The 19,320-nt window shown below is 40.8% G+C and overlaps 1 protein-coding gene across 1 annotated transcript in view; it reads right to left on the minus strand.

The window, feature by feature from the left end:
• Nell2 (neural EGFL like 2) overlaps window positions 1-19,320 on the minus strand; it is a 410,830-nt gene that overhangs the window by 173,656 nt on the left and 217,854 nt on the right. Inside the window, exon 12 of the mRNA XM_023723548.1 lies at window positions 3,562-3,687. Within this exon, the coding sequence (XP_023579316.1) occupies window positions 3,562-3,687 (126 nt within the window). The remainder of the gene's footprint in view (window positions 1-3,561; window positions 3,688-19,320) is intronic.

Raw genomic sequence — 19,320 nt, forward strand, 5'->3', positions numbered from 1 at the left:
ATAAATCCTGAGGGCATTTCACTGACCTTCTCAGACCAAAAAGCCACAACTCTTGTTGCATAGGTCCTGCTTTACCTTGGTCTTAACCATCCAGTAGTTATTTCTATGTGATTGAAAATTAGACCATGAACATAACTTTTGGCCCATTTTGTCTCTCAATACCTGAATAACTACAGTTAAGGCAGTAGATATCGGAGCCTCAGTTGCCTCATTTAAAAAGTAAGGGGCTTAGATTAGACTGGCTTTAAGATTTCTTCTATCCCCCAAATTTTGTAAGCATTATGAAAATCAAATTAAAATTACTTGAAATGGAAAGAAACAAATAAAAAAGTGCAATTCTACCAGCTACAGAATGCAATTACATAGTTTTAATACCAGCGCAGCAAGGTTAAGAAAACAGCAACAAAAGGCTTCTTTTATTGATCAAAGCTCTTGACTATAAAGTAATGGGTAGTGCTCTTGGAATTTTCTTTAAATGCGATGAGCTGTGATTAATTTTTAGTTTGAATAAACAACCTTGAGAATCTGCTAGCTACAGCCCTGAGTGTCAGAGGGAGCGGGCGCTGTGACAGGAGTGAGGGGCAGGGCTGCAGAAATGTATTTGAAATCTCAATTTACACACACAAAAAGGAGAATTCAGAACTTAGGCACACACATCACGGGCCAGCTAGCAGTGGTGTCCTGGCATTTATTCCAGATAGTGCTCAAGTCTGAGAGTGTCTGTTACTAAAATTCAGAGAAAAGAAATGCAATCCTTATCAAGAGAAATAAAGCCTTTCTCTGGCTTTATGGGAACTCTTAAAAGGAAGAGCTGAGCCACCTTCAGCCACAAGGTAAACTCCCATGAAAGACGTCACCGCTCTGAGTCTGTCGCACAGAAGCGACCACCAGTATGCAGGTGTTGGGACAGTGGACCTCATGACCTAAGGAAAGATCCTTAGAGGGCTCATCTGACCCGAGACTGCAAAATATAGTGAAATCTAATTGTTTTTAGAAATCTTTTTAAAATTCTATCATCTATCTATCTATCTATCTATCTATCTATCTATCTGCCTGTCTGGTACAGGGTCTCACCACACAGCTTGGACTCACGGGGCCAGCACCACATGAGGTACCAGGGGATGAACCCAGGTCCTTCAGCTTGCCAGGCAGGTGCTTAGACCACGAAGTTATCTTCCCACCCCTGTAAAATCCAACTTTTGGGCACAGATGTGAATTCTCAAATTGGTAGACTTAGTCCTGGTAGACAGTAAATTTAAGGACAGAAAAACTTTCTCCTCTATGTGAGAGCGAAGAAATAATGAATGCTTGTTAGAAATGCTTGTGCCTCATTAAGGAAATACGTTCCTCATCCGCTGCCAGGTTCTGAAGCCCTTGGCTGGGGCCCAAAGAACACAGACTGAACAGCCTTTCATGAGATGAGTTCAGCTTTCCTCTTCAAGGGCAACCTCATTTCTATCATTAGATACTTTGGAATCCTAAGGAAAAACTCTCCCTAAGAGTTTAAAAACAAACAGCAATTTTGGGGATTTAACTTGGAAGAAGAATGCAAAGAGGCAAGACAAATATCAAATATCAGTAAGTTATATCTTAGCATTCTTATTAACAATTGAATTGGAACTCAGTCATTTGTACTGGTCCGAAGGTGAGTTGAGCAGTTGATGTACTGCTGGGAGGTGGGGCTGGGACAGAAGGAGGGGTCCCTGGGAGTGTGGCACACAGGATAAATCAGCCTCTCAGTGTCTTCCACCTTCTCGCCACTCCTGGTCATTGTGATGTGGGCTCTTCCGCCATGTACTTTCTCCACCTGAGCCTGCCACTCATGACAGACACTTACCCCAAAGGGTGCCAAAATAAACCTCCCATCCTTTGAATTGTGGACAGTGGATCTTCCCAGGAACAGAAAACTAGCAAAGACCTCAATCTCGTATTAAATTCGGGTTCTCTCTTCTCCATCTGCAGGCTATGATACAGTATCTTGTATCATTCTTATGTTGAAGACCATCTTTCAAGACACTCTTTCACTCAACATGATTAAATTTTGTCTATTGAAAAGACAGAATTGTTCCCATACTGTGAATATGTTTAGGATGAGTTTATTTTATTTTTAGTATTTTCAGGGAACATTCTACAGGGTATTCAGGATTTTACTACTAGATCAGACTCATAGTGATCCGCCTGTTTATAGCCTCCCAAGAGCTGGGATTACAGGTGCATGCCACCACATTCAATCTCAATTGCCTTCTCCGCGCACCCCAGAGGTAGGACTGGCATGGCAGGCCCGGGGATTGAACTCCCGGCCCCTGTGACTGCTTGCAGGCACTTTAATCTGCTGAGCTACTTGTCTGGCCCTAGGATGAGTTTAAAAAGTAAGAACATTGAACTCAGGCTCTTGTGCTTGCCAGACTAGTGCTTATTCTACTGAGCTATCTCCCCAGCCCCAAGAACTTTTAAATTCATTGGCATCTCTATATTAAATATCTCTTCTACTTACAAGGCATCTTTGCTTCTTCCTCATGGATTGGGAAGCCACTTTTCACTCATTTATATCATTTTGTTCTTATTAAGATTATATTTGAACATAAAAGAAAATCATTCCTTCCACTATGGCAAGGAGAACAGCAAATAATACACAATACAGATATGAACATTAGCACATATGGTGTCACATCTTTATTGTAGATTTGTATTTTTACTGGGGGATGTTATAGAGGTTCATCCTCTGGAAACCTTAACATTCACCTGACAAGGATTATAAAATCAAAAGAATGGAGAGTGAAAAGAATAACACCTTTGTTCTCAGCTTTATGACTCTATAGCTGAAAATATTACTTTTATTTTCCCCTCTACTTAAAAACAGAAATCCAAAGGAACGTTCCACTTCACTCGCACACGTGCTCAAATCCCATCATCACCAACCTAGCACCATCTGTTTTCATGTTCAATATAGAGCAGAAGTCCACAAATACGAGGAGAATAGGCTGTATCATCCTAGGACGGACCTCAAAGGTTACAACCTCCCCTGGTACCCCTGAACAGAACCCGGGATGGTACTGAAGGCAGCGGCATCTCATAAAACAAAATTAAGTGCTCAACTGAACTTTCCCAAGGTGGGAAAAGTTCAATTCTCTTTAACAATCTCATTTCCGAGAAATCCAAAAGTGCATTCCTGAAAAAATATATTACTTATGCGACTATTACTCTACTCAAAATCCTATTGCCACAAAAACCAAGTACTGCTCAGAAGCTGTTTCTCAGATTGGCTTCAATAATTCATATAAGATTTGAACATAAGTACTTTTTTAAGGATAAATTTAAGTAATATTTGATTGGTTCCCTATTTTTCTTTGTTTTCCTAACAAAGACCATAAAACACATCAAGAACAAGCAAGTGTTCTTTTCTTTGCAACATGTCCAAAACTACAAAACCAAGAAGACATGATTAAAATTCTATTTTTGGAGTATTTGTGGCATACATATTATAAAATTAAAGTTAAGAAAAAAAAACTTTGAAGAGCAACTTAAGGCATAGAAGCATCGTCTTTGGTAAGCGCCCTCTACCTGTGCACGAGTAGTCATCGATTCTGATGTACCCGGTCTTGCAGATGCACATGAAGGAGCCGGGGGTGTTGACGCACATGGTGTTCTCCCGACAGTAGTGGCGCCCTTCTGCACACTCGTCGATGTCTGTGAGGAGGAAGAGCATGGGTCAGCACGAGCTTGCAGCTAACAGTCTACAACTTACCTATGCTTTCCTTGAGGGAGGGTAGATGAATAGTTACTTGTTAAACAGTATTTTAAAAATCTATTCAAACTACATCTTTAATAGGAATGTTTGATGTTTGATATTAAAAATGTTAGAAACCATATGAATTCTTTCCGATAGTTTTTGTTACAATTTCAAAGGTCTGTCTATTTAAGTTTACATCATTCTAATTACCTTTTGAAATATTTGGCACATTCATTTATTTGGCTGCTTGGGCATGTTCAAATCTTCAATCATTGGGAACTTATTCCATATACATTTTTTTTCTTTCAAGTACTTAGTGCAGGGTCTACAGGGTCTCACTACACAGATCAGACTCATAGTGATCTTCCTGTTTTCAGCCTCCCAAGTGCTGGGATTTCAGGTGTGCGCCAACATTCCCAGTCTCGACTGCCATCTTGGTGTACCCCGGGGGTGGAGCGGCACAGCTAATCCATATACTTTTAAATCCACTGGTAAGGGAATATTTGGGGAGACACTGGAAGAGGTAAATAGCTAGAACTCAAATGAATTTACTTAAAGGTATAAACCCAATGACATGTAGTTTATTATAAACACAAGTAGCTACCCTTGTAAGTTTCTGAACAAAGATTAAATTATGAGGAACTGATATGGATGAGAATTTCTAAAATAGTTAAGTAAGATATAATATTGAAGAACTGACACAGAAATTGACACATTCAGGTTTGAGCATAAAAATATACTCTTATGTTGAGCCAGAAGAGGCCCAAGTACTCACTGTGATGAATGTCAATTTGTACAGTAAAACTGTCCCCACTTTGTGGCCTCTCTCTGCATGGCACATAAAGTACTTTGAAGACATTTTGTCATTATACAATATTCTTTTTTTTTTTTTTTTTTCAGAACCAGGGCTTGAACTCAGACCCTTGCGCTTGCCAAAGAAGTGTTTATTCTACTGAGCCATCTCCCCGGCCCCCTATAATATTCTTTATTAAGGGCTTTAATGTATTGACCAGACCGTGTATTTCTTCTCCAAACATCTACCTCATTGAATCCTTGTGATGATTTCATACAGGAGCACTGACCTCGTTTATACTATCACCAAAATTGATGGACCATAGCAGGTGATAAGGTGGCCAGTCACCACACGGCCACAGCCCTCATGAACCCTAACTACGGGTCCAGCCTCAAGAACCTTGGAAATGTAGCAGAAACCACCCTAGGAACCTACATTGTGGAGCTCCCAAGCTCTGACTGCTCACCTGTGCTAACTACTTACTTTATAAATGACAAACTGAGGCCCAAAGGGGCTCAGTCTTCCTTCATTCCATCAGTGTAAGAATGTCCAACGTCACCTTAGTGCACAGGCCTCCTCCAGTGCAGTCTCCACACACCCCACGGCTTCCCTCTCCTTCCCACTCGAGGCTCTGCCACCCCGAGCACCCAACCACTCACTGCACAAGCCAGGACCTTTCCTACTTAGGCACCTTTATGCATCGGGGCTCTCCTCTCACGCCTGCTCCTGCTCTCCTGACATTACTGTCATTACTGTCATCTTGTCCACCTGAGGCTTTATCTTTCAATATGTATTTTAATCCGTCTTCCTGTAGAACTTCCTCTTTGCAAATTTCTCTGTGTAGTGTTCACGGGCAACTATGAAAGTGTTTCCATTATTGGTGAATTACATGTTACTAACTTGTATAAATCTTCGTTCTCCTCAATAATGTTCTGCAAAGGTAAAACTTAACTTTGTCTGACTGTCTGTCTGTCTGTCCGTCCATCTACCTGCCCGCCTGCCCACCCGCCTGCCTGTCTCTCCCATGGCCTTAAGCATATTACACAAGTGCTCTCTCACACTGAGCTATATTTATAGCCTCCTTACTAATATTTCTTTGCTTTGGCTGTCTATAATATTAATCTGAAATGTTTCTTAACTAGAAAGAAATTCTAAAATTCATTTTAAAAATAAAAAATATCTCTTTTGTGCAAGACACCTTACACAAAAGGAACAATGCAGGAGGCATTATACAATATGATTTAAAAAAACCCACAAATTTTAGTGATCAAAACAGCATAGCAGTGACATAAAAACAGACACATAGATCAAAGAAACAGAGTCAGATGCCTAGATATAAATCCTTACATTTGTAATCAAATAATTTTCAACAAAAATGCTAAGAACACACATTGGAAATAAATCTTTTTAATAAAAGATGCTGCAAGAACTGGCTTGCAGCATGTGGAAGAATAAAAATGGATTTCTATTCCTACCAGTTATAAAAATAAACAAAATGGACTAAAATCCTCAATGTATTACAAAACTATCAGAAGAAATCAGAGTAAACACTTATGATACAGGTACAGGAAGTGTTTTCTTAGGTAGGACCGCAAAAGCACAGGAACGAGAAAATGCTGAAACCGACCAGCAGGGTCAGATCCAACCGCCGAGCCCCTGCACAGCGGCGTAGACAATCACTGCGCTACAGAAGGAAGAAGCTGTTAGCAAACTGCTCACCTGATGGGTGGAATGACCAGAATACATAATGAGTTTCAAAAAGGCAACAGAAAAACAAAAAACAAGTCAAAAACAGATAATAGATCTTAATAGGCAATTCTGAAAAGAAGGCAGATTAATGGCCAGCAGGTACATGGGAAAATGCTCAGCTTCTCCGTGAACAATCCCCACCCCACTAAGAACAGGTATAACCAAAGAGAATGATTTTTTTTTAAGTGCTGGTATGGATTTGAAAAAAAAAAAAAAAAGGGTACCTTTACATACTTTTAGTGACAATGAAATATGACAGCTCATTATGGATAACAGCACGAAGTGCCTCGAAAGTTAAGCTATCTGAAAGGTGCCTTATACCTGCGTAATCTCACTTCACGTATGCAGGAAATGAATTAGGGCACCAGAGGCATCGGCATTCCCACGTTCACTGCAGCTCCACTCACAATAGTCAAGAAACAGGGAGCAGCCCGAGTGGTGCTCCTCAACTAGTGGGTGGGCACACATGAAGTATACAAAGATTGTGTGTGTGTGTGTGTGTGTGTGTGTGTCTGTGTCTGTGTGTAAATACTACTTGGCCATAAAAAAAAGAATGCAGTACTATCATTTCTGACAATATAGACAGAACTTGAGACCTTTATATTACATAGAATAACTTAAGCAAATAAAGACAATACTTTATAACCTCACTTATATGGAATCTAAAAATGCTGATCACACAGAGGTTGAGAGTACGATGTTGGTCATTAGAGGCTGTGACAGCTGGGGGTCCAGGATTAGAAAGCTGATGAACAGGAGCTAAGACCCTCTCGGACAGGAACAGAAGTTCTGGTGTGCTCCTGCCGAGTAGGACAACTCTACACGGCATTAATGTACGGTACATTCATATCAAACCAGCGAGAAGAAAGGACTCTGGAGGTTTTCACAAGGAAATGCTAACTCCTTCTCCCTCCGGCCGCCTCAGGGTCCATCACCTCAGGAAGGACACAGGCGCTATCTGGACCCAGAAGCTCATGGCGGACTATTCTAAAGGAAAAAGTGCTCCTTGGTGGCTTTCTCTCTGGAAAAGCTACAGGATGTGACACAGAAATCTGAGGAAGGCACATCAGCACGTTCACGACTACCCTGGCAACCGTCTGCCTATTTGGATTCAGATCCCACTTTGGTGGTGGCAAGAAAAGTGGCCATGATGTGGTTTATGCTTATTTAGTTTTGCAAAGAAAATGAACTCAAACATAAACTTGTACAACATGGTCTGTACAGGAAGACAAACTCTTCAGGAAAAGAGTGGAAGAAACACAAGGACAACATGCCATGAGGCAGAGGGACTGCGGAGGCCCATGTCGGTGCTGGGAGAAAGCAAGGTGAAGACCGAGACCAGCAGAAGACGCGACGACCATGCTGCGACTTCTGCCGTGGTCGTGCACACTTGGCAGGAGAGGGATGATAAACTAGAAGCTGCAGAAAGTAAGAGAGATGGTAACTGCTTGAGGAGATAAATACGCTCCTCTCAACAGAACCCATTCCCATGTATAACTGCTAGGTGTCAGTTAAATCAAAAATAAAAACGATGGTTCTTGGGCCGACTCTCAAACTCTCACTCATGATTTAACTGTCTTTGATGGAGTGCAGGCAATGACTTGGACTTTTCTGTATAGCACACGGAAGTGATCTGGGCAGCATTCTGGTAGAGCCTTATTTGCAGAAATGAGTAGTGAGGCCCGGCTGGCTGACAGACCACAGGGTGCTGACTTCTGATATAATGTGTAAACAGGGTCACGCATCATTGAGAACCTCATTCACTCCTGTATCCAGAATACCATGCAAATTGTCTAGGGCATTATGGGGCCAATAAATTTTACACAATTAATGCAAAATGCTTGAAGGTACTTTATGAAGATTTAAAAATGTCCCTGAGATTTTCTGATTTCTAGACTAATACTCTTTTCATGGTACCATGCTCTTGATAAATGGCTGGACTGGGCCACAAAGAAAAAAAAATCACATTTACTTACAGCCTAAAAGTGAAACTAGGAATACTTTATGGAACCATGAAAATCCATTCGCTTGGATCCTAATGGGAGTCACGGGGGATTCAGCTCCGTGCGACCCTGTGAGGGGTGCCATGGTGGAGAGATTGAAACTACAGGGAAGCCCCGCACGAGTTCCCAAGTTTCAGCCTGAAAACAAGAAAGTGGCCATCAAGAAACCCATCTTCACAAGGTAGGATTTAAATTTGGAGATGAGAGTGTGAGGAGTAAGGAACACAACTCAGTGAAAATGACTTGTTATCAGACAAGGAATTGTTCTCTGCGTGCCCTTAAATCTTCACAAACAAGAGCAGTCCTCGACAACAGAATACAGCTTCTAGTAGACACAGGAAAGCAGCTTTGCTGGCCAGAAAGACTGCTGGAGCTGGATCAAGTGCTAACTGTAGCCCCTTCCACAGACAAAACAGTGTCACACAGAAGAAGCCTGCTCCAGCAGGAGCGGCTAGCAAGCTGGCAAAGGAAACTCCTAAGTAGGTGTGACCTAACCCAGCTCCCTCCCAAGCAACTTTGGGCTTAGGAACTTTGATGATACTAAAGTCCTAAGGGAGGAAATAGGGGGAAAATTAGGATTTTTTTTTTTTTAATATGAGCCTATTCACGTTCACAAGTTGGTGTATAATTTGGTTGATGCACGCACATAGGAATAATTTGTGAAAGGCTAAAGACTGCCTTGTGCACTGCATCCAACAGGGATGGGAAATGTGGGCCTGCTCAGCTCTCTGTCATAGATGCTTCCCCTTTAAGCTGTTTTGTGGTTAGAAAGGAACTTAACAGTAGGGTCATAAACCAAAGGCAGTGAGCCTACTTAACTTGAAATCTTTTAGGAATTTCAATGGTTTGGATCTCACCCATAATCTCACTTATAACAGTGCTACAGGGGGAAAGGAAGCAAAAAAAAGAAAGAAAGAAAGACAGACCATGATAACACTCTACTTGGCTTCTCTGATTTCTCACTCCTTATCTTCAGAGCAAGACATCCCCAACGAGCTGCATTTCTATACTAAAATTTTTTATAAAGTTACATAAATGTCATTTCCATTTACATATACAGATACTCCCAGGCACAAAAATGGCATGCCTAAAATGTAATCTGGTGGAAAATCATGTTCAAATTTAGTCATAGTGTATTTTAGTTCTAAGCCCCAATTTGAAATGTTAAATGAGTCCGATTCTCCTAACTCAGTTGAATTCTCTACACATTACTGAGAGTCTTCTACGAAGATAGACTTCATTAGCATTTTGGTCGTATACTGAGGGCTGGAAGGGGTAGAGCTACAAGTATGGATGCAGAGCTAAACAGATAGATTTGGCCTCAACAAAACAAAAGCCTTCTACTAAATGAAAGAATTATACAAATCTGTATAATATCTGGAAAATATCTATCTGGAAAATATCTAAACATGAGCTGACCGTGTATGGACTCCATGATTCGAGTCATTGCTCGACCATGTGGTCCTTAATGTTGCTTCCACAATTTAGTACGAGACAGAAATCAGATCCTCACCTAAAGGGATACAGTCCAAGAAAAGGATGATCACAACATGGGCTTTCATTTGGTTTGGTGCTATTTTTCAAGACAATATTTCACAAGGTGTATGTTAGGGAGGAAGGAGCAGCTCTACAAGAAGTTCAGGGCCTTGAAAACTGCAAGGTCAAGTATTTTACGACCACTGCTTGCTATAGTTCTTTCACTACCTGTTCTAAAACTTTACAAAGTATATCAGCAAATTACAAGTTCTGAGATATCCAGCTGTTTTTAAAATACTCATTCATATATCTAATAAGTATAAAATGGGCAAGCAGTATCCTCCAAGTATTGCATTAGGTAACAAAGTGAAACTCTGACTGGAGAAAATAACATATAAATACAAATTTATGAAGTACTGCATACTACATAACAGGTATATGTACAATGTACATTGAATAGGAAGCAATGAACTCCTTCTCTGAATGCAATGCTTCACTGTTCTAAGCTAGGCACTTAAACTATGTTACTTAATAAAATTTCTCCTCACCTTAATTGCATGTCTTATCAGATCCTCAATTGTACCATTTTACCAACTCCTGGGAAATGTACGTCAGTGTTACTTCCCTAAGCCTTTCCTTTCAAATCCTTTAAAGTCTGCCTACCCAAAAAAATAGACCTGAGAATCAATGGAACACATTAGAAGACGCAGGCACAAGTGCAAACACACTGAGCAACCCTATCTTTGACACAGGGGCCAAACATGTTCACTGGAAGAAAGAGAGCCTCTTTAATAAATGGTGCTGGAAAAACTGGCCTTTCACATACAGAAGGCTAACATTAGACCCACACCTAGCACCAGGCACAAAACTACAGTCAAAATGAATCAGAGATTTAAATATTAAGACTGAAATACTAAATCTTCTGGAGGAGAAAGTAGGTAGAAATCTTAAAGAAAAAGGGGTAGGCAGAGAGTTTGTGAAAAAAAAAAACTGCACAGGAAATACTTCAAAGAGTCAACAATTGGAATATCATCTTTTTGAAAAGTTTCTGCACATCAAAAGAAATCACCAACAGAGTAGAAAGAAAACCCATGAATTGGGAAAAATTTATAGCTGACTGTCCTTCAAATAGAGGACTTCTATTTAGAACATATAAGGAATTAAAAAAAAAAAAAAAAAACCTCCAAAATTCAAAGGCCCAATCCAAAAATGGGCATCCTAGGTGAATATACACTTCACAAATCAAGAGATACAAATAGCAAATAAACATAAGAAAAATAATCAACGCTATTGGTCACTCAAGAGATGTAAATTAAAACAACTCTCAGATGCCCTCTTACACCGTAAAGAATGGCTATCATGAAGAAGCCAACCAGTAACAAGTGCTGGAGGGACTGTGGGGAGAAAGGAACCCCCCTCCACTGTTGATGGCAATGCTACAAATACTGTGGAAGTCAGCGTGGAGATCCTTCAAAAAGCTAGGACTGGAGGTCCCACTTAAGCCAGCTATTCCACTCCTAGGTATTTTCCCAAAAGAAATGTAAACATCACACCACAGTGATGTATGTGCACCCATGTTTATAGCAATGCAATTTGTCATACTTACATCTTAGAAACAACCCAACTGAGAAATAGATAAAAATGATGTGATATATTTTGCACAATGGAGTATTACCCAAGTATAAAAAAAGATAAACTTGAGACTTTTAGAGGTAAATGGATGCAAATAGAGACTACTGGTAAGTGAAATAAATCAGACCCATGTATGGAAACATTGTATTGTCTGCTAGTATGAGAACCTGAAATAAATAAATGCAAACTGCAGTAAATAAAATCTGAAAGGTACAGTACAGACTGTGAAAGGGAAGAATCTGTTCAATAGGAAGAAAAAACTCTGATGAGGAAAAGGACAAAAGAAAGAAGAGAAAAAAATATATATTTATGTATACAGGCGGCATAGGTTGGGTAATTGTACTGCTGATTTCTGCTGCTCTGTTGAAAAGAGTAGTTAATGCTTAATTTTTTAATTAGTTAATTTTTTCTTCCTTTTAATTTCTTATAACCTTTTCTCTTACCAATTTTGCAGGCTTATATCTGTTAACCTAAATAACTAATCTGAAGATGACATTAAGCAATACACCAACCATTGTGGAATTCCTATTACTTTGTTTAATGAAATTTTGTATCATTTCTAATGTTTGATTTTCAACATTTTTTATTCCTTTAAAAAATAAAATAAATAAAATCTGCCTATCACTGTGAAGAAAGTGTCTTCTTATATTTGTTTCTCCTATCTGCATTCCTGGTGTGAACTATAAATCTGAGAGTGCACACTTAGCAACGTGAGCCATTTTCTAACTCTGCGCTCTCTTCCTACTAGAGGACTTGTTAAGATACAAAAAGCCATAATTTATTTATATAAATAATAAGAAGAGTTAAATGTGTTAAATGCCAATTTTTTTTAATCAATCAATAAATCCTAGAAGGACTGATATTCAGAGGAAGATTGGTGACGAAGGGTACAGAGAAAAAAGAGCATCTACTGCAGGCATGGGCGTCAGGTGCATTCTGCAGAAGAGATAGGCCTAGCGTCCACGACTTGGGTAATTCTGGAGGGGCTACCATCAACGAAAACTTCCTGCCTGTAATCATCACACATGAGCTGGATATTAAGAGAGACTCCAGTCTAGGGTAGACAGTGGAGGCTACAAAAGAATAAAGTACTGAGGCATATTTGAATAAACTATTTGATTAGAATTTGTACTGGACAATAATGGAAATACTGTTGCATGAAAGGAGATAAAATGTGTATGCACTTAAAGATCCAGCCAGTATCAGGAGGGCATGTTACTTACAGTGATAGGAAGCCATGAAAGCATTGGAAGGGGGGACGGAAAGAGAACTGGCAAATCCGTCTCACAGCTGGTGGTGAATAGTGTAACTGAAGGGTTGGTGAGAGAGGTACAATAAAGGGAGAAGGCCATTTGTCAATTAATAAAATCTGAGTGATAGGTGGTTACTAAATATAGTCATCCCAGGCCCGTTTTCTCCGTATTTCTTATCAGTATCCAAAACTCTCCTATCATGTGGTAATATATCTAACATATATCTATTTCTATTGGAATATAAGATGCAAAAGGGAACAAAGACTGTCCAGAAAAATGACAGGCCATTGCTAACGATCTGTTAAATGAATCAACAAAGCTTTTTGCAGCTTTGTGCTAGAAGAATGAAAGGGCAGGAATCGGCACTCCAGCTGTCCTGCTGTGCCCCGGCCTCCCGGGACAGGCTGCCTGTCCGCCTGGTAGTCTGCTGCCTGCACGCTTACCTGGGCAGGGCATTTTTGTACGAGCAGCAAAGAGGAGCCATGCAGGTGACAGACTTATACCGAAAAACACTGGGTTGGAAACAAAGAAGCCTGGATTCTGTTCTTGGCTCTGTCACAAACATGACAGTCACCTCATTGCTCTGGACCTTAATTCAGCATCGAGGTGACTTTAAAGCAAGTATCCACCTCCAAACTTTGAAAACCTAACAATGAGAACACAGTCCATACTGTTGCCGTGGTTTCTGATTCTTCAGGATTTTCTCAGCTATACAGCACATTTCAACAAACTTAAGAAGAAGTAAAGCCTATTTCTTATGCTTGTGCAGCTTCTTTTGCCCCAGGGACTTCAAGCTGGTCTATTTTAAAAAACAGAAATTTATAAATTCTCTTTTATCCTACGTGAAAGCTGAGGCCAACTCTGTAATTATTCAGAATCATGGATTTTTAGATCTGAGAGAAACTTTAGAAATTATCTAACCTAATCTCAATAATTTACAATCGAAAAAGACAGACAAATTAAAGAGGTGGCCAGGATCAGATCACAAAGCACTTGTGAGTCATATTGAAGAATTTAGACTTTATCCTACATGAAATGGAAAAGGTCTTCAGAGGGGATTAATAGGATCCCATCTGTGTCATTGGACGATCCCCCAGCACAGGCTTAGGCAGTGCACAAGCAGCTCTCACAGAGGAGCGTTTCTAGACCTAGGTCCAAAATTAGTATCCTTTTAGCCTATGGAGGCTAAGCGCAGATCTACAGGAACTCAGACAAGGCGCCACAACCAGCAGCCACCCTACCTTGGTATGGCTTGGACGTTGATGCTATTTTTAAAAGTGTTTCTAAGGTTGCAGCATTTTTGTCAGCTTTATCCTATAAAAGGATTATGCTGGCATGTTAACGAGCCCCAGTGGCCTCTCGCTCAGCCCGTGAACACTGAGGTCTACAGTGCAACTGCCAGGATCCCATCTACGGAAGAAGGCAGTAGATCTTCAGGGTTATTGCTAAGTCTTGGCTCACCAGCTGTGAGTTGGCAGCGAGATCAATAACTTGATTCATAAACCGAGAAATAGGCTAAGATCTGAGAAACTCAGCTCTGGAAAAAGATTTGAGAATAACATTGGAAAGATAAGAGTATTTTTAAAACTATAAAATTTGCAAGTCTAAGTAGGCAGCTCAGTGAAAATTCAGTAAAGAATAAATTAAAATGTCATTTATAAATAAGCCAACACTGTAAGGAATTATCAGCAATCATGTTTTAAAGTCAATGACATCAATGAGTTTGTTTACCAAAGATTAATTTTTATGTATTAAAAACTATATCTGCCAGAATGTAAGATTGAAATATAACTGAAACAAATGATGTTTTCTCTGACATCTCAAAATAATGGCCATAAATTAACTTTCTTCATTTTTTTCACACTTAGCTATTGTAAACTGGATGTGCACACTCCTTAAGAGTCAAAGCCCTGCAGTACTTCAACATTCTTGTTAATCTGAATAGAATCTATTATTCTTGACTTTAGCATTCTAGAATTAACAGGAAGAAAATGCAAGGCAGGGATGCGAGTGAATCATAAAACAATCGCGACAGAAGATGAGAGAACTTGAGACGCAGAGAAGCGGGAGCAAATGCAGGCACATGTCACCACGTCAGCTTCTCAGTTCCCGCCGCAGCCCCGGCACTCAGGTCGTGGTCTCCAGCAGTACAAACGCACTAGCTGACCTTGCAGCATCTGACCCAGTTTCTGAAAAAACCAACAGTCATAAGTGCAATGGAGGGCCAGTCAGATAGCTCAGTGGACTAACGCGCCTGCTTAGGCAGAGCACAGCAGCCAGGGTTCAGTCCCCAGCACATCTTTCTGGCCCCGTCCCCAGGGTGCAGGTGACTGAGACTGGGCATGGTGGTGCACACCTGTAATCACAATGCTTGGGAGGCTGAAAACAGGAGGATCACTATGAGTCTGATCTACATAGCGAGACCCTGTAGATCCTGTACTAAAATACGCAAAATAATAATAATAAAATAAAATAAATGCAGTGGAAGTCGGTCAGGAGCACACCACCTCAGAAGCAAAGTGAGGCGCCAGCCTTGGTCTCACAGGCAAAATGAAAGTGACATCCATGCCAAGACTAAAGAAGAAGTAGAGTTATGCAGATGACGTGAGAGAGAAAAGATCTCAGACAGAGGAACTATGTGGAAACGCAGGAATTGAGAGAACTGGGGAGGACTGCGGACTAGCCAAGCATCCGAGGTCTCTAGTTAACTAGGCAAGGGCTGTTTTGTGCAGAGGGTCTGAAAACTAAGAATCTGACCTTGTCCTATGGTTAGTGGTAAAACACTAAAATTTTATCAGTCAATTTTTAATATAGCACGTGGCCACATGCTATGAAATTTGAGATGTTCCGCAGACAGAACAGTGACAGTAAATATTTACCCTGAGCCACTCAGCTCCGGCACCCAACCCGAATGCCAGGGATGTCACTGCTATAGATAGTCTATGGCTGTGCAAGCACAGGGAGGGAAGAAGGGAATGGGGAGAGGGGAGAAAAGAGAGGGGGAGGGGAGGGGAGAGGGGAGAGACAGAGAGAGAGAGAAGAGAGGCCGAGGCAAAGGCAGAGAGAATGTGTGTATGTGCTTTTTCTCTGAAAGGGTTTTTGTAGGAGAATGAGATGACATGAACTGTTAATCAAGATCTTCTAAATTGCGGGGTAGCGGCTGGATCAGGGATGAGTAAAACTGAACTAGAGGAAGTTCACTTGGTCATTCCAGTGCTTGCATCTATGAGTGGGAAGACGGTGCATGGTGTGGAGAGGATGGAGCAGGCTTCTTACACCACATGAAAGCTACAATTGCTCCTATTCTAGCACTGACTAGGTGCTTGCTGACTACAGAGAGAAGCCCTCAAGGATGGGCATGGTTGCACATGCCAGTCATCCCGGCGCTTGGGAAGCTGAGGCAGGAGGATCCTTGTGAGTTTGAAACCAGTCTGGACTACAAAGTGAGCTCAAGATCAACCTGAACTGCACAGCAGGACTCTGTCTCAAAAAGATGCACACACACACACACACACACACACACCCCACAAAGGCCTTCCTCCTTTTTCACCTGAACGTGTAGATGGATCTGCACTGACAAACACTAGAGAAGCATGGCTGCTGATACACTCAGGTCAAGGTGTTCACGAGACACTGAATTAGAAATGCTCGTGACACAGTGAGGCATGCGAGAGTCACGGCAGCACGATCACCCAGCAGCAGACAGGGCCACCAGGTGAGTGGGTACGAAATACAGCTGCCTGGACACCAGCCGACACAGCTGATGACACTGTGGTCTTTACAGTGTGCTTTACATGTACTGCGCACTAGCTCACAGGAACGCGTGACCAACGAAGAACACATTAGTAGCTGCCCTGTTTCCGTAGCCAAGAAAATCTGCTGAAGCGGAAAAGTTTCTCAAATGGCATTTGTAAGTTACAGACTGGCAAATCTAGAGGGGAATCCCTCATAATTACCCAAACTTCCTCCACAATCTGGTCCCCATCTTCGCAGTTTATCCTACTAACACTCCTGAACAAATGCAAATGTTTCACTCCTTTCCTGGCTTACCCTTCTCTGGAAAGCTAAACTGATTTTACATTTAAAGGCCTACGTCCAGTTCCAATCCTTGCACAGTAGTTCCCGAGCCCCCCGGGGGTCCCATCTGTCTCTCCTTCTGCATTTTTTGTCTGTGCCTACTCATGCCTGGTTGGCAGCTGTCTTGGTTGAATCCCGCTTGCTTGAAACTAAAGTACAGACAGGCTTATTTGAATGATTGCCTTGTCATGTTGACGTTGAAAATTCCATTTAAATAGCATTCTTTCTTAGAAGGCAAATTATTATTTTTAAATATTAAAAGCTAATTTAATAAATACATATTTATTTTGCCAGAAAACAAGAATTTCAGTCGTAACAATATCCAAATTGCTATCCATCCAGATTAACCTAAGCATTAATTATATCAGAGCTTTCTTGAAAGACATGTAGACACCCGATTCCCATTGCTTGTTTATGGATAAATCACTGGCTAAACTGCACTGGATAAATTTGGAAATTTTGACGATTTTCATCAATGCTTAATGTCACCTAGGAAATATGACCTCATAACAATTCGATATGCATGAGCATATATTTCTGCAATTTCAGTCCCATAATTTCACTATCATATTTCTACTTAGGGAATTATCACTTTAAAAAGAAAACCTACTGAGGGCCAGCCGAGTAGCTCAGTGTATTGAAGTGCCTGCAAGCAGTCGCAGAGGCCAGGGTTTCGATCCCTGGGCCTGTTGTGCAGACCCCGCCCCTTGGGCACACTGAGACTGCAATTGAGACTGGGCATGCTGGCGCACACCTGTAATCCCAGCTCTTGGAAGGCTGTAAACAGGCAGATCACTATAAGTCTGATCTAGTAGTGAGACCCTGAACACCCTGCAGACCCTTCGCTAAAAAACAAACAAAAAAAAAAACAAAAAACAAAAAAACACCTATTTTTGAAGCACATGCTTCATATTGAAGTAAAATTATTTTAAAATAGAATCAAAACTGGGTTTGAATTTAAAGTAAAAATGAGTATCTTCTCATGTATTATTAAAATCCTAGCCATCTATTTTTATATCCTACCAATGAATAAGACATGCGTCCGCAGCAACGCTTCCTGCTCATTAGAGGCAGCCCCAACCTCCCAACCATCTGTGTGAAGACAGTGCTCTTTTTGCTATATGATGCTACCATTATTGGCCCAAATCAAGCAGGTCCTTCTCCGTCAAAGAACACAAACCTCTCAGTCATCCACAGTGGATTCCTTCAAGGTCTACCTGGTCCTCCCACTCACTCCTGTCACTGTCTCCTAAAACGTGCCCCAATCAGGGGTCGGGGGCATGGTTCAGTAGAATAAGTGCGTGCCTGGCAAGCGCAAGGGCCTGAGTTCAGCCCCTGGTTCCGGAAAAAAAAAAAAAAAAGTGCCCCAATTTCTCTTCAGTATATCAGTGACACTAATGCTTACTCCAGTGTCCGTCGCTTTGACACCATCGCTTTTTTGCACCATCACCACATACATTCACAAGAGCTCTCAAATATCATTTGAGGATCACTGAATTAAAGGTAGACTTGTTTTAGTTTGTGCAATTCTTACATATTTCAGTGGAAGTATTTTGCTCTTATTAAACATGTCCAAGCTTCCACTTCCCACTAGAAATTTTTTTCTCGATGTGTGGATGCACACTATAATCTATGTTTTAAAATTGGTTCTTTTTCTTGAATGCTAACAAATAGAGAACAAATTATAAAAGGAACACAATTGTGTCTCATTTCAAGCACCCACTGCTAACTAATTGTATCACTTTCAGCAAATACAGCTCTAGCATGACAGGTTTCTTTGAAGGAAAAGATAAAGCCAGCGTTTACACTTTCATCTTCCTGGTCTACCTGACCTTAACTTAAAAGTGCTGCCAAATAAACCTTTCCTATTGGTTACATTTTTAAGATTGCTAATCAGGTGACTCGTTTGTCACTTCAAATGAATTTCTTTCCAGAGAAGTGAGTTTCGTCCCTTAATAATTTGTATTTCTCTAAATGAGACAAAATGATAATGAATGACTGCTTCTCACATAAGACACCTACAAAACATTGCTTTAGAATAAATTGCTTAGTTCTAACCATTTTCACTCTAATATTAATAAACAACTCCTTGCATAGATAATCACGAAGCTATTTTAATTTATCATTTACACACATGCACACCAAAATAAAAATAAAGACACCATGGTTACATTTAAAGACTTGTTATAAAATTTACAAAACTAGAATAAATTATTCACACTCTACACCTAAGAGCTAGTTACAGGGCTGGCCAAATAGCTCAACAGATTAACGCACCTGCTTAGGCCGCGCAGCAGCTGGGGTTTGATCCCTGGTATGCCATGCCGGCCCGCCTCCTGGCTGCACCGGGACAGCAACTGAGACTAGACACGGTGGCCCGCGCCTGTATTCCCAGCACTCGGGAGGCTGAAAACAGAAGGATCACTACGAGTCCAGATCTACGTGGTGAGACCCTGGCGACCCTGTCCTAAGAGCTAGTTAGAATATTCTTCAGACCAATAATGAATACGGCTTATAAAGGAATTTGGTTTTGGATATAATTTGTGGTAACTTTATTACTGAAGTAGCTAAAGGATTTCTGAGAAGTAACTTCAAATATAAGATAAT

The sequence above is a fragment of the Octodon degus genome, unplaced genomic scaffold (assembly GCF_000260255.1).
Source record: "Octodon degus isolate 3935 unplaced genomic scaffold, OctDeg1.0 scaffold00100, whole genome shotgun sequence".
NCBI lineage: Eukaryota > Metazoa > Chordata > Mammalia > Rodentia > Octodontidae > Octodon > Octodon degus.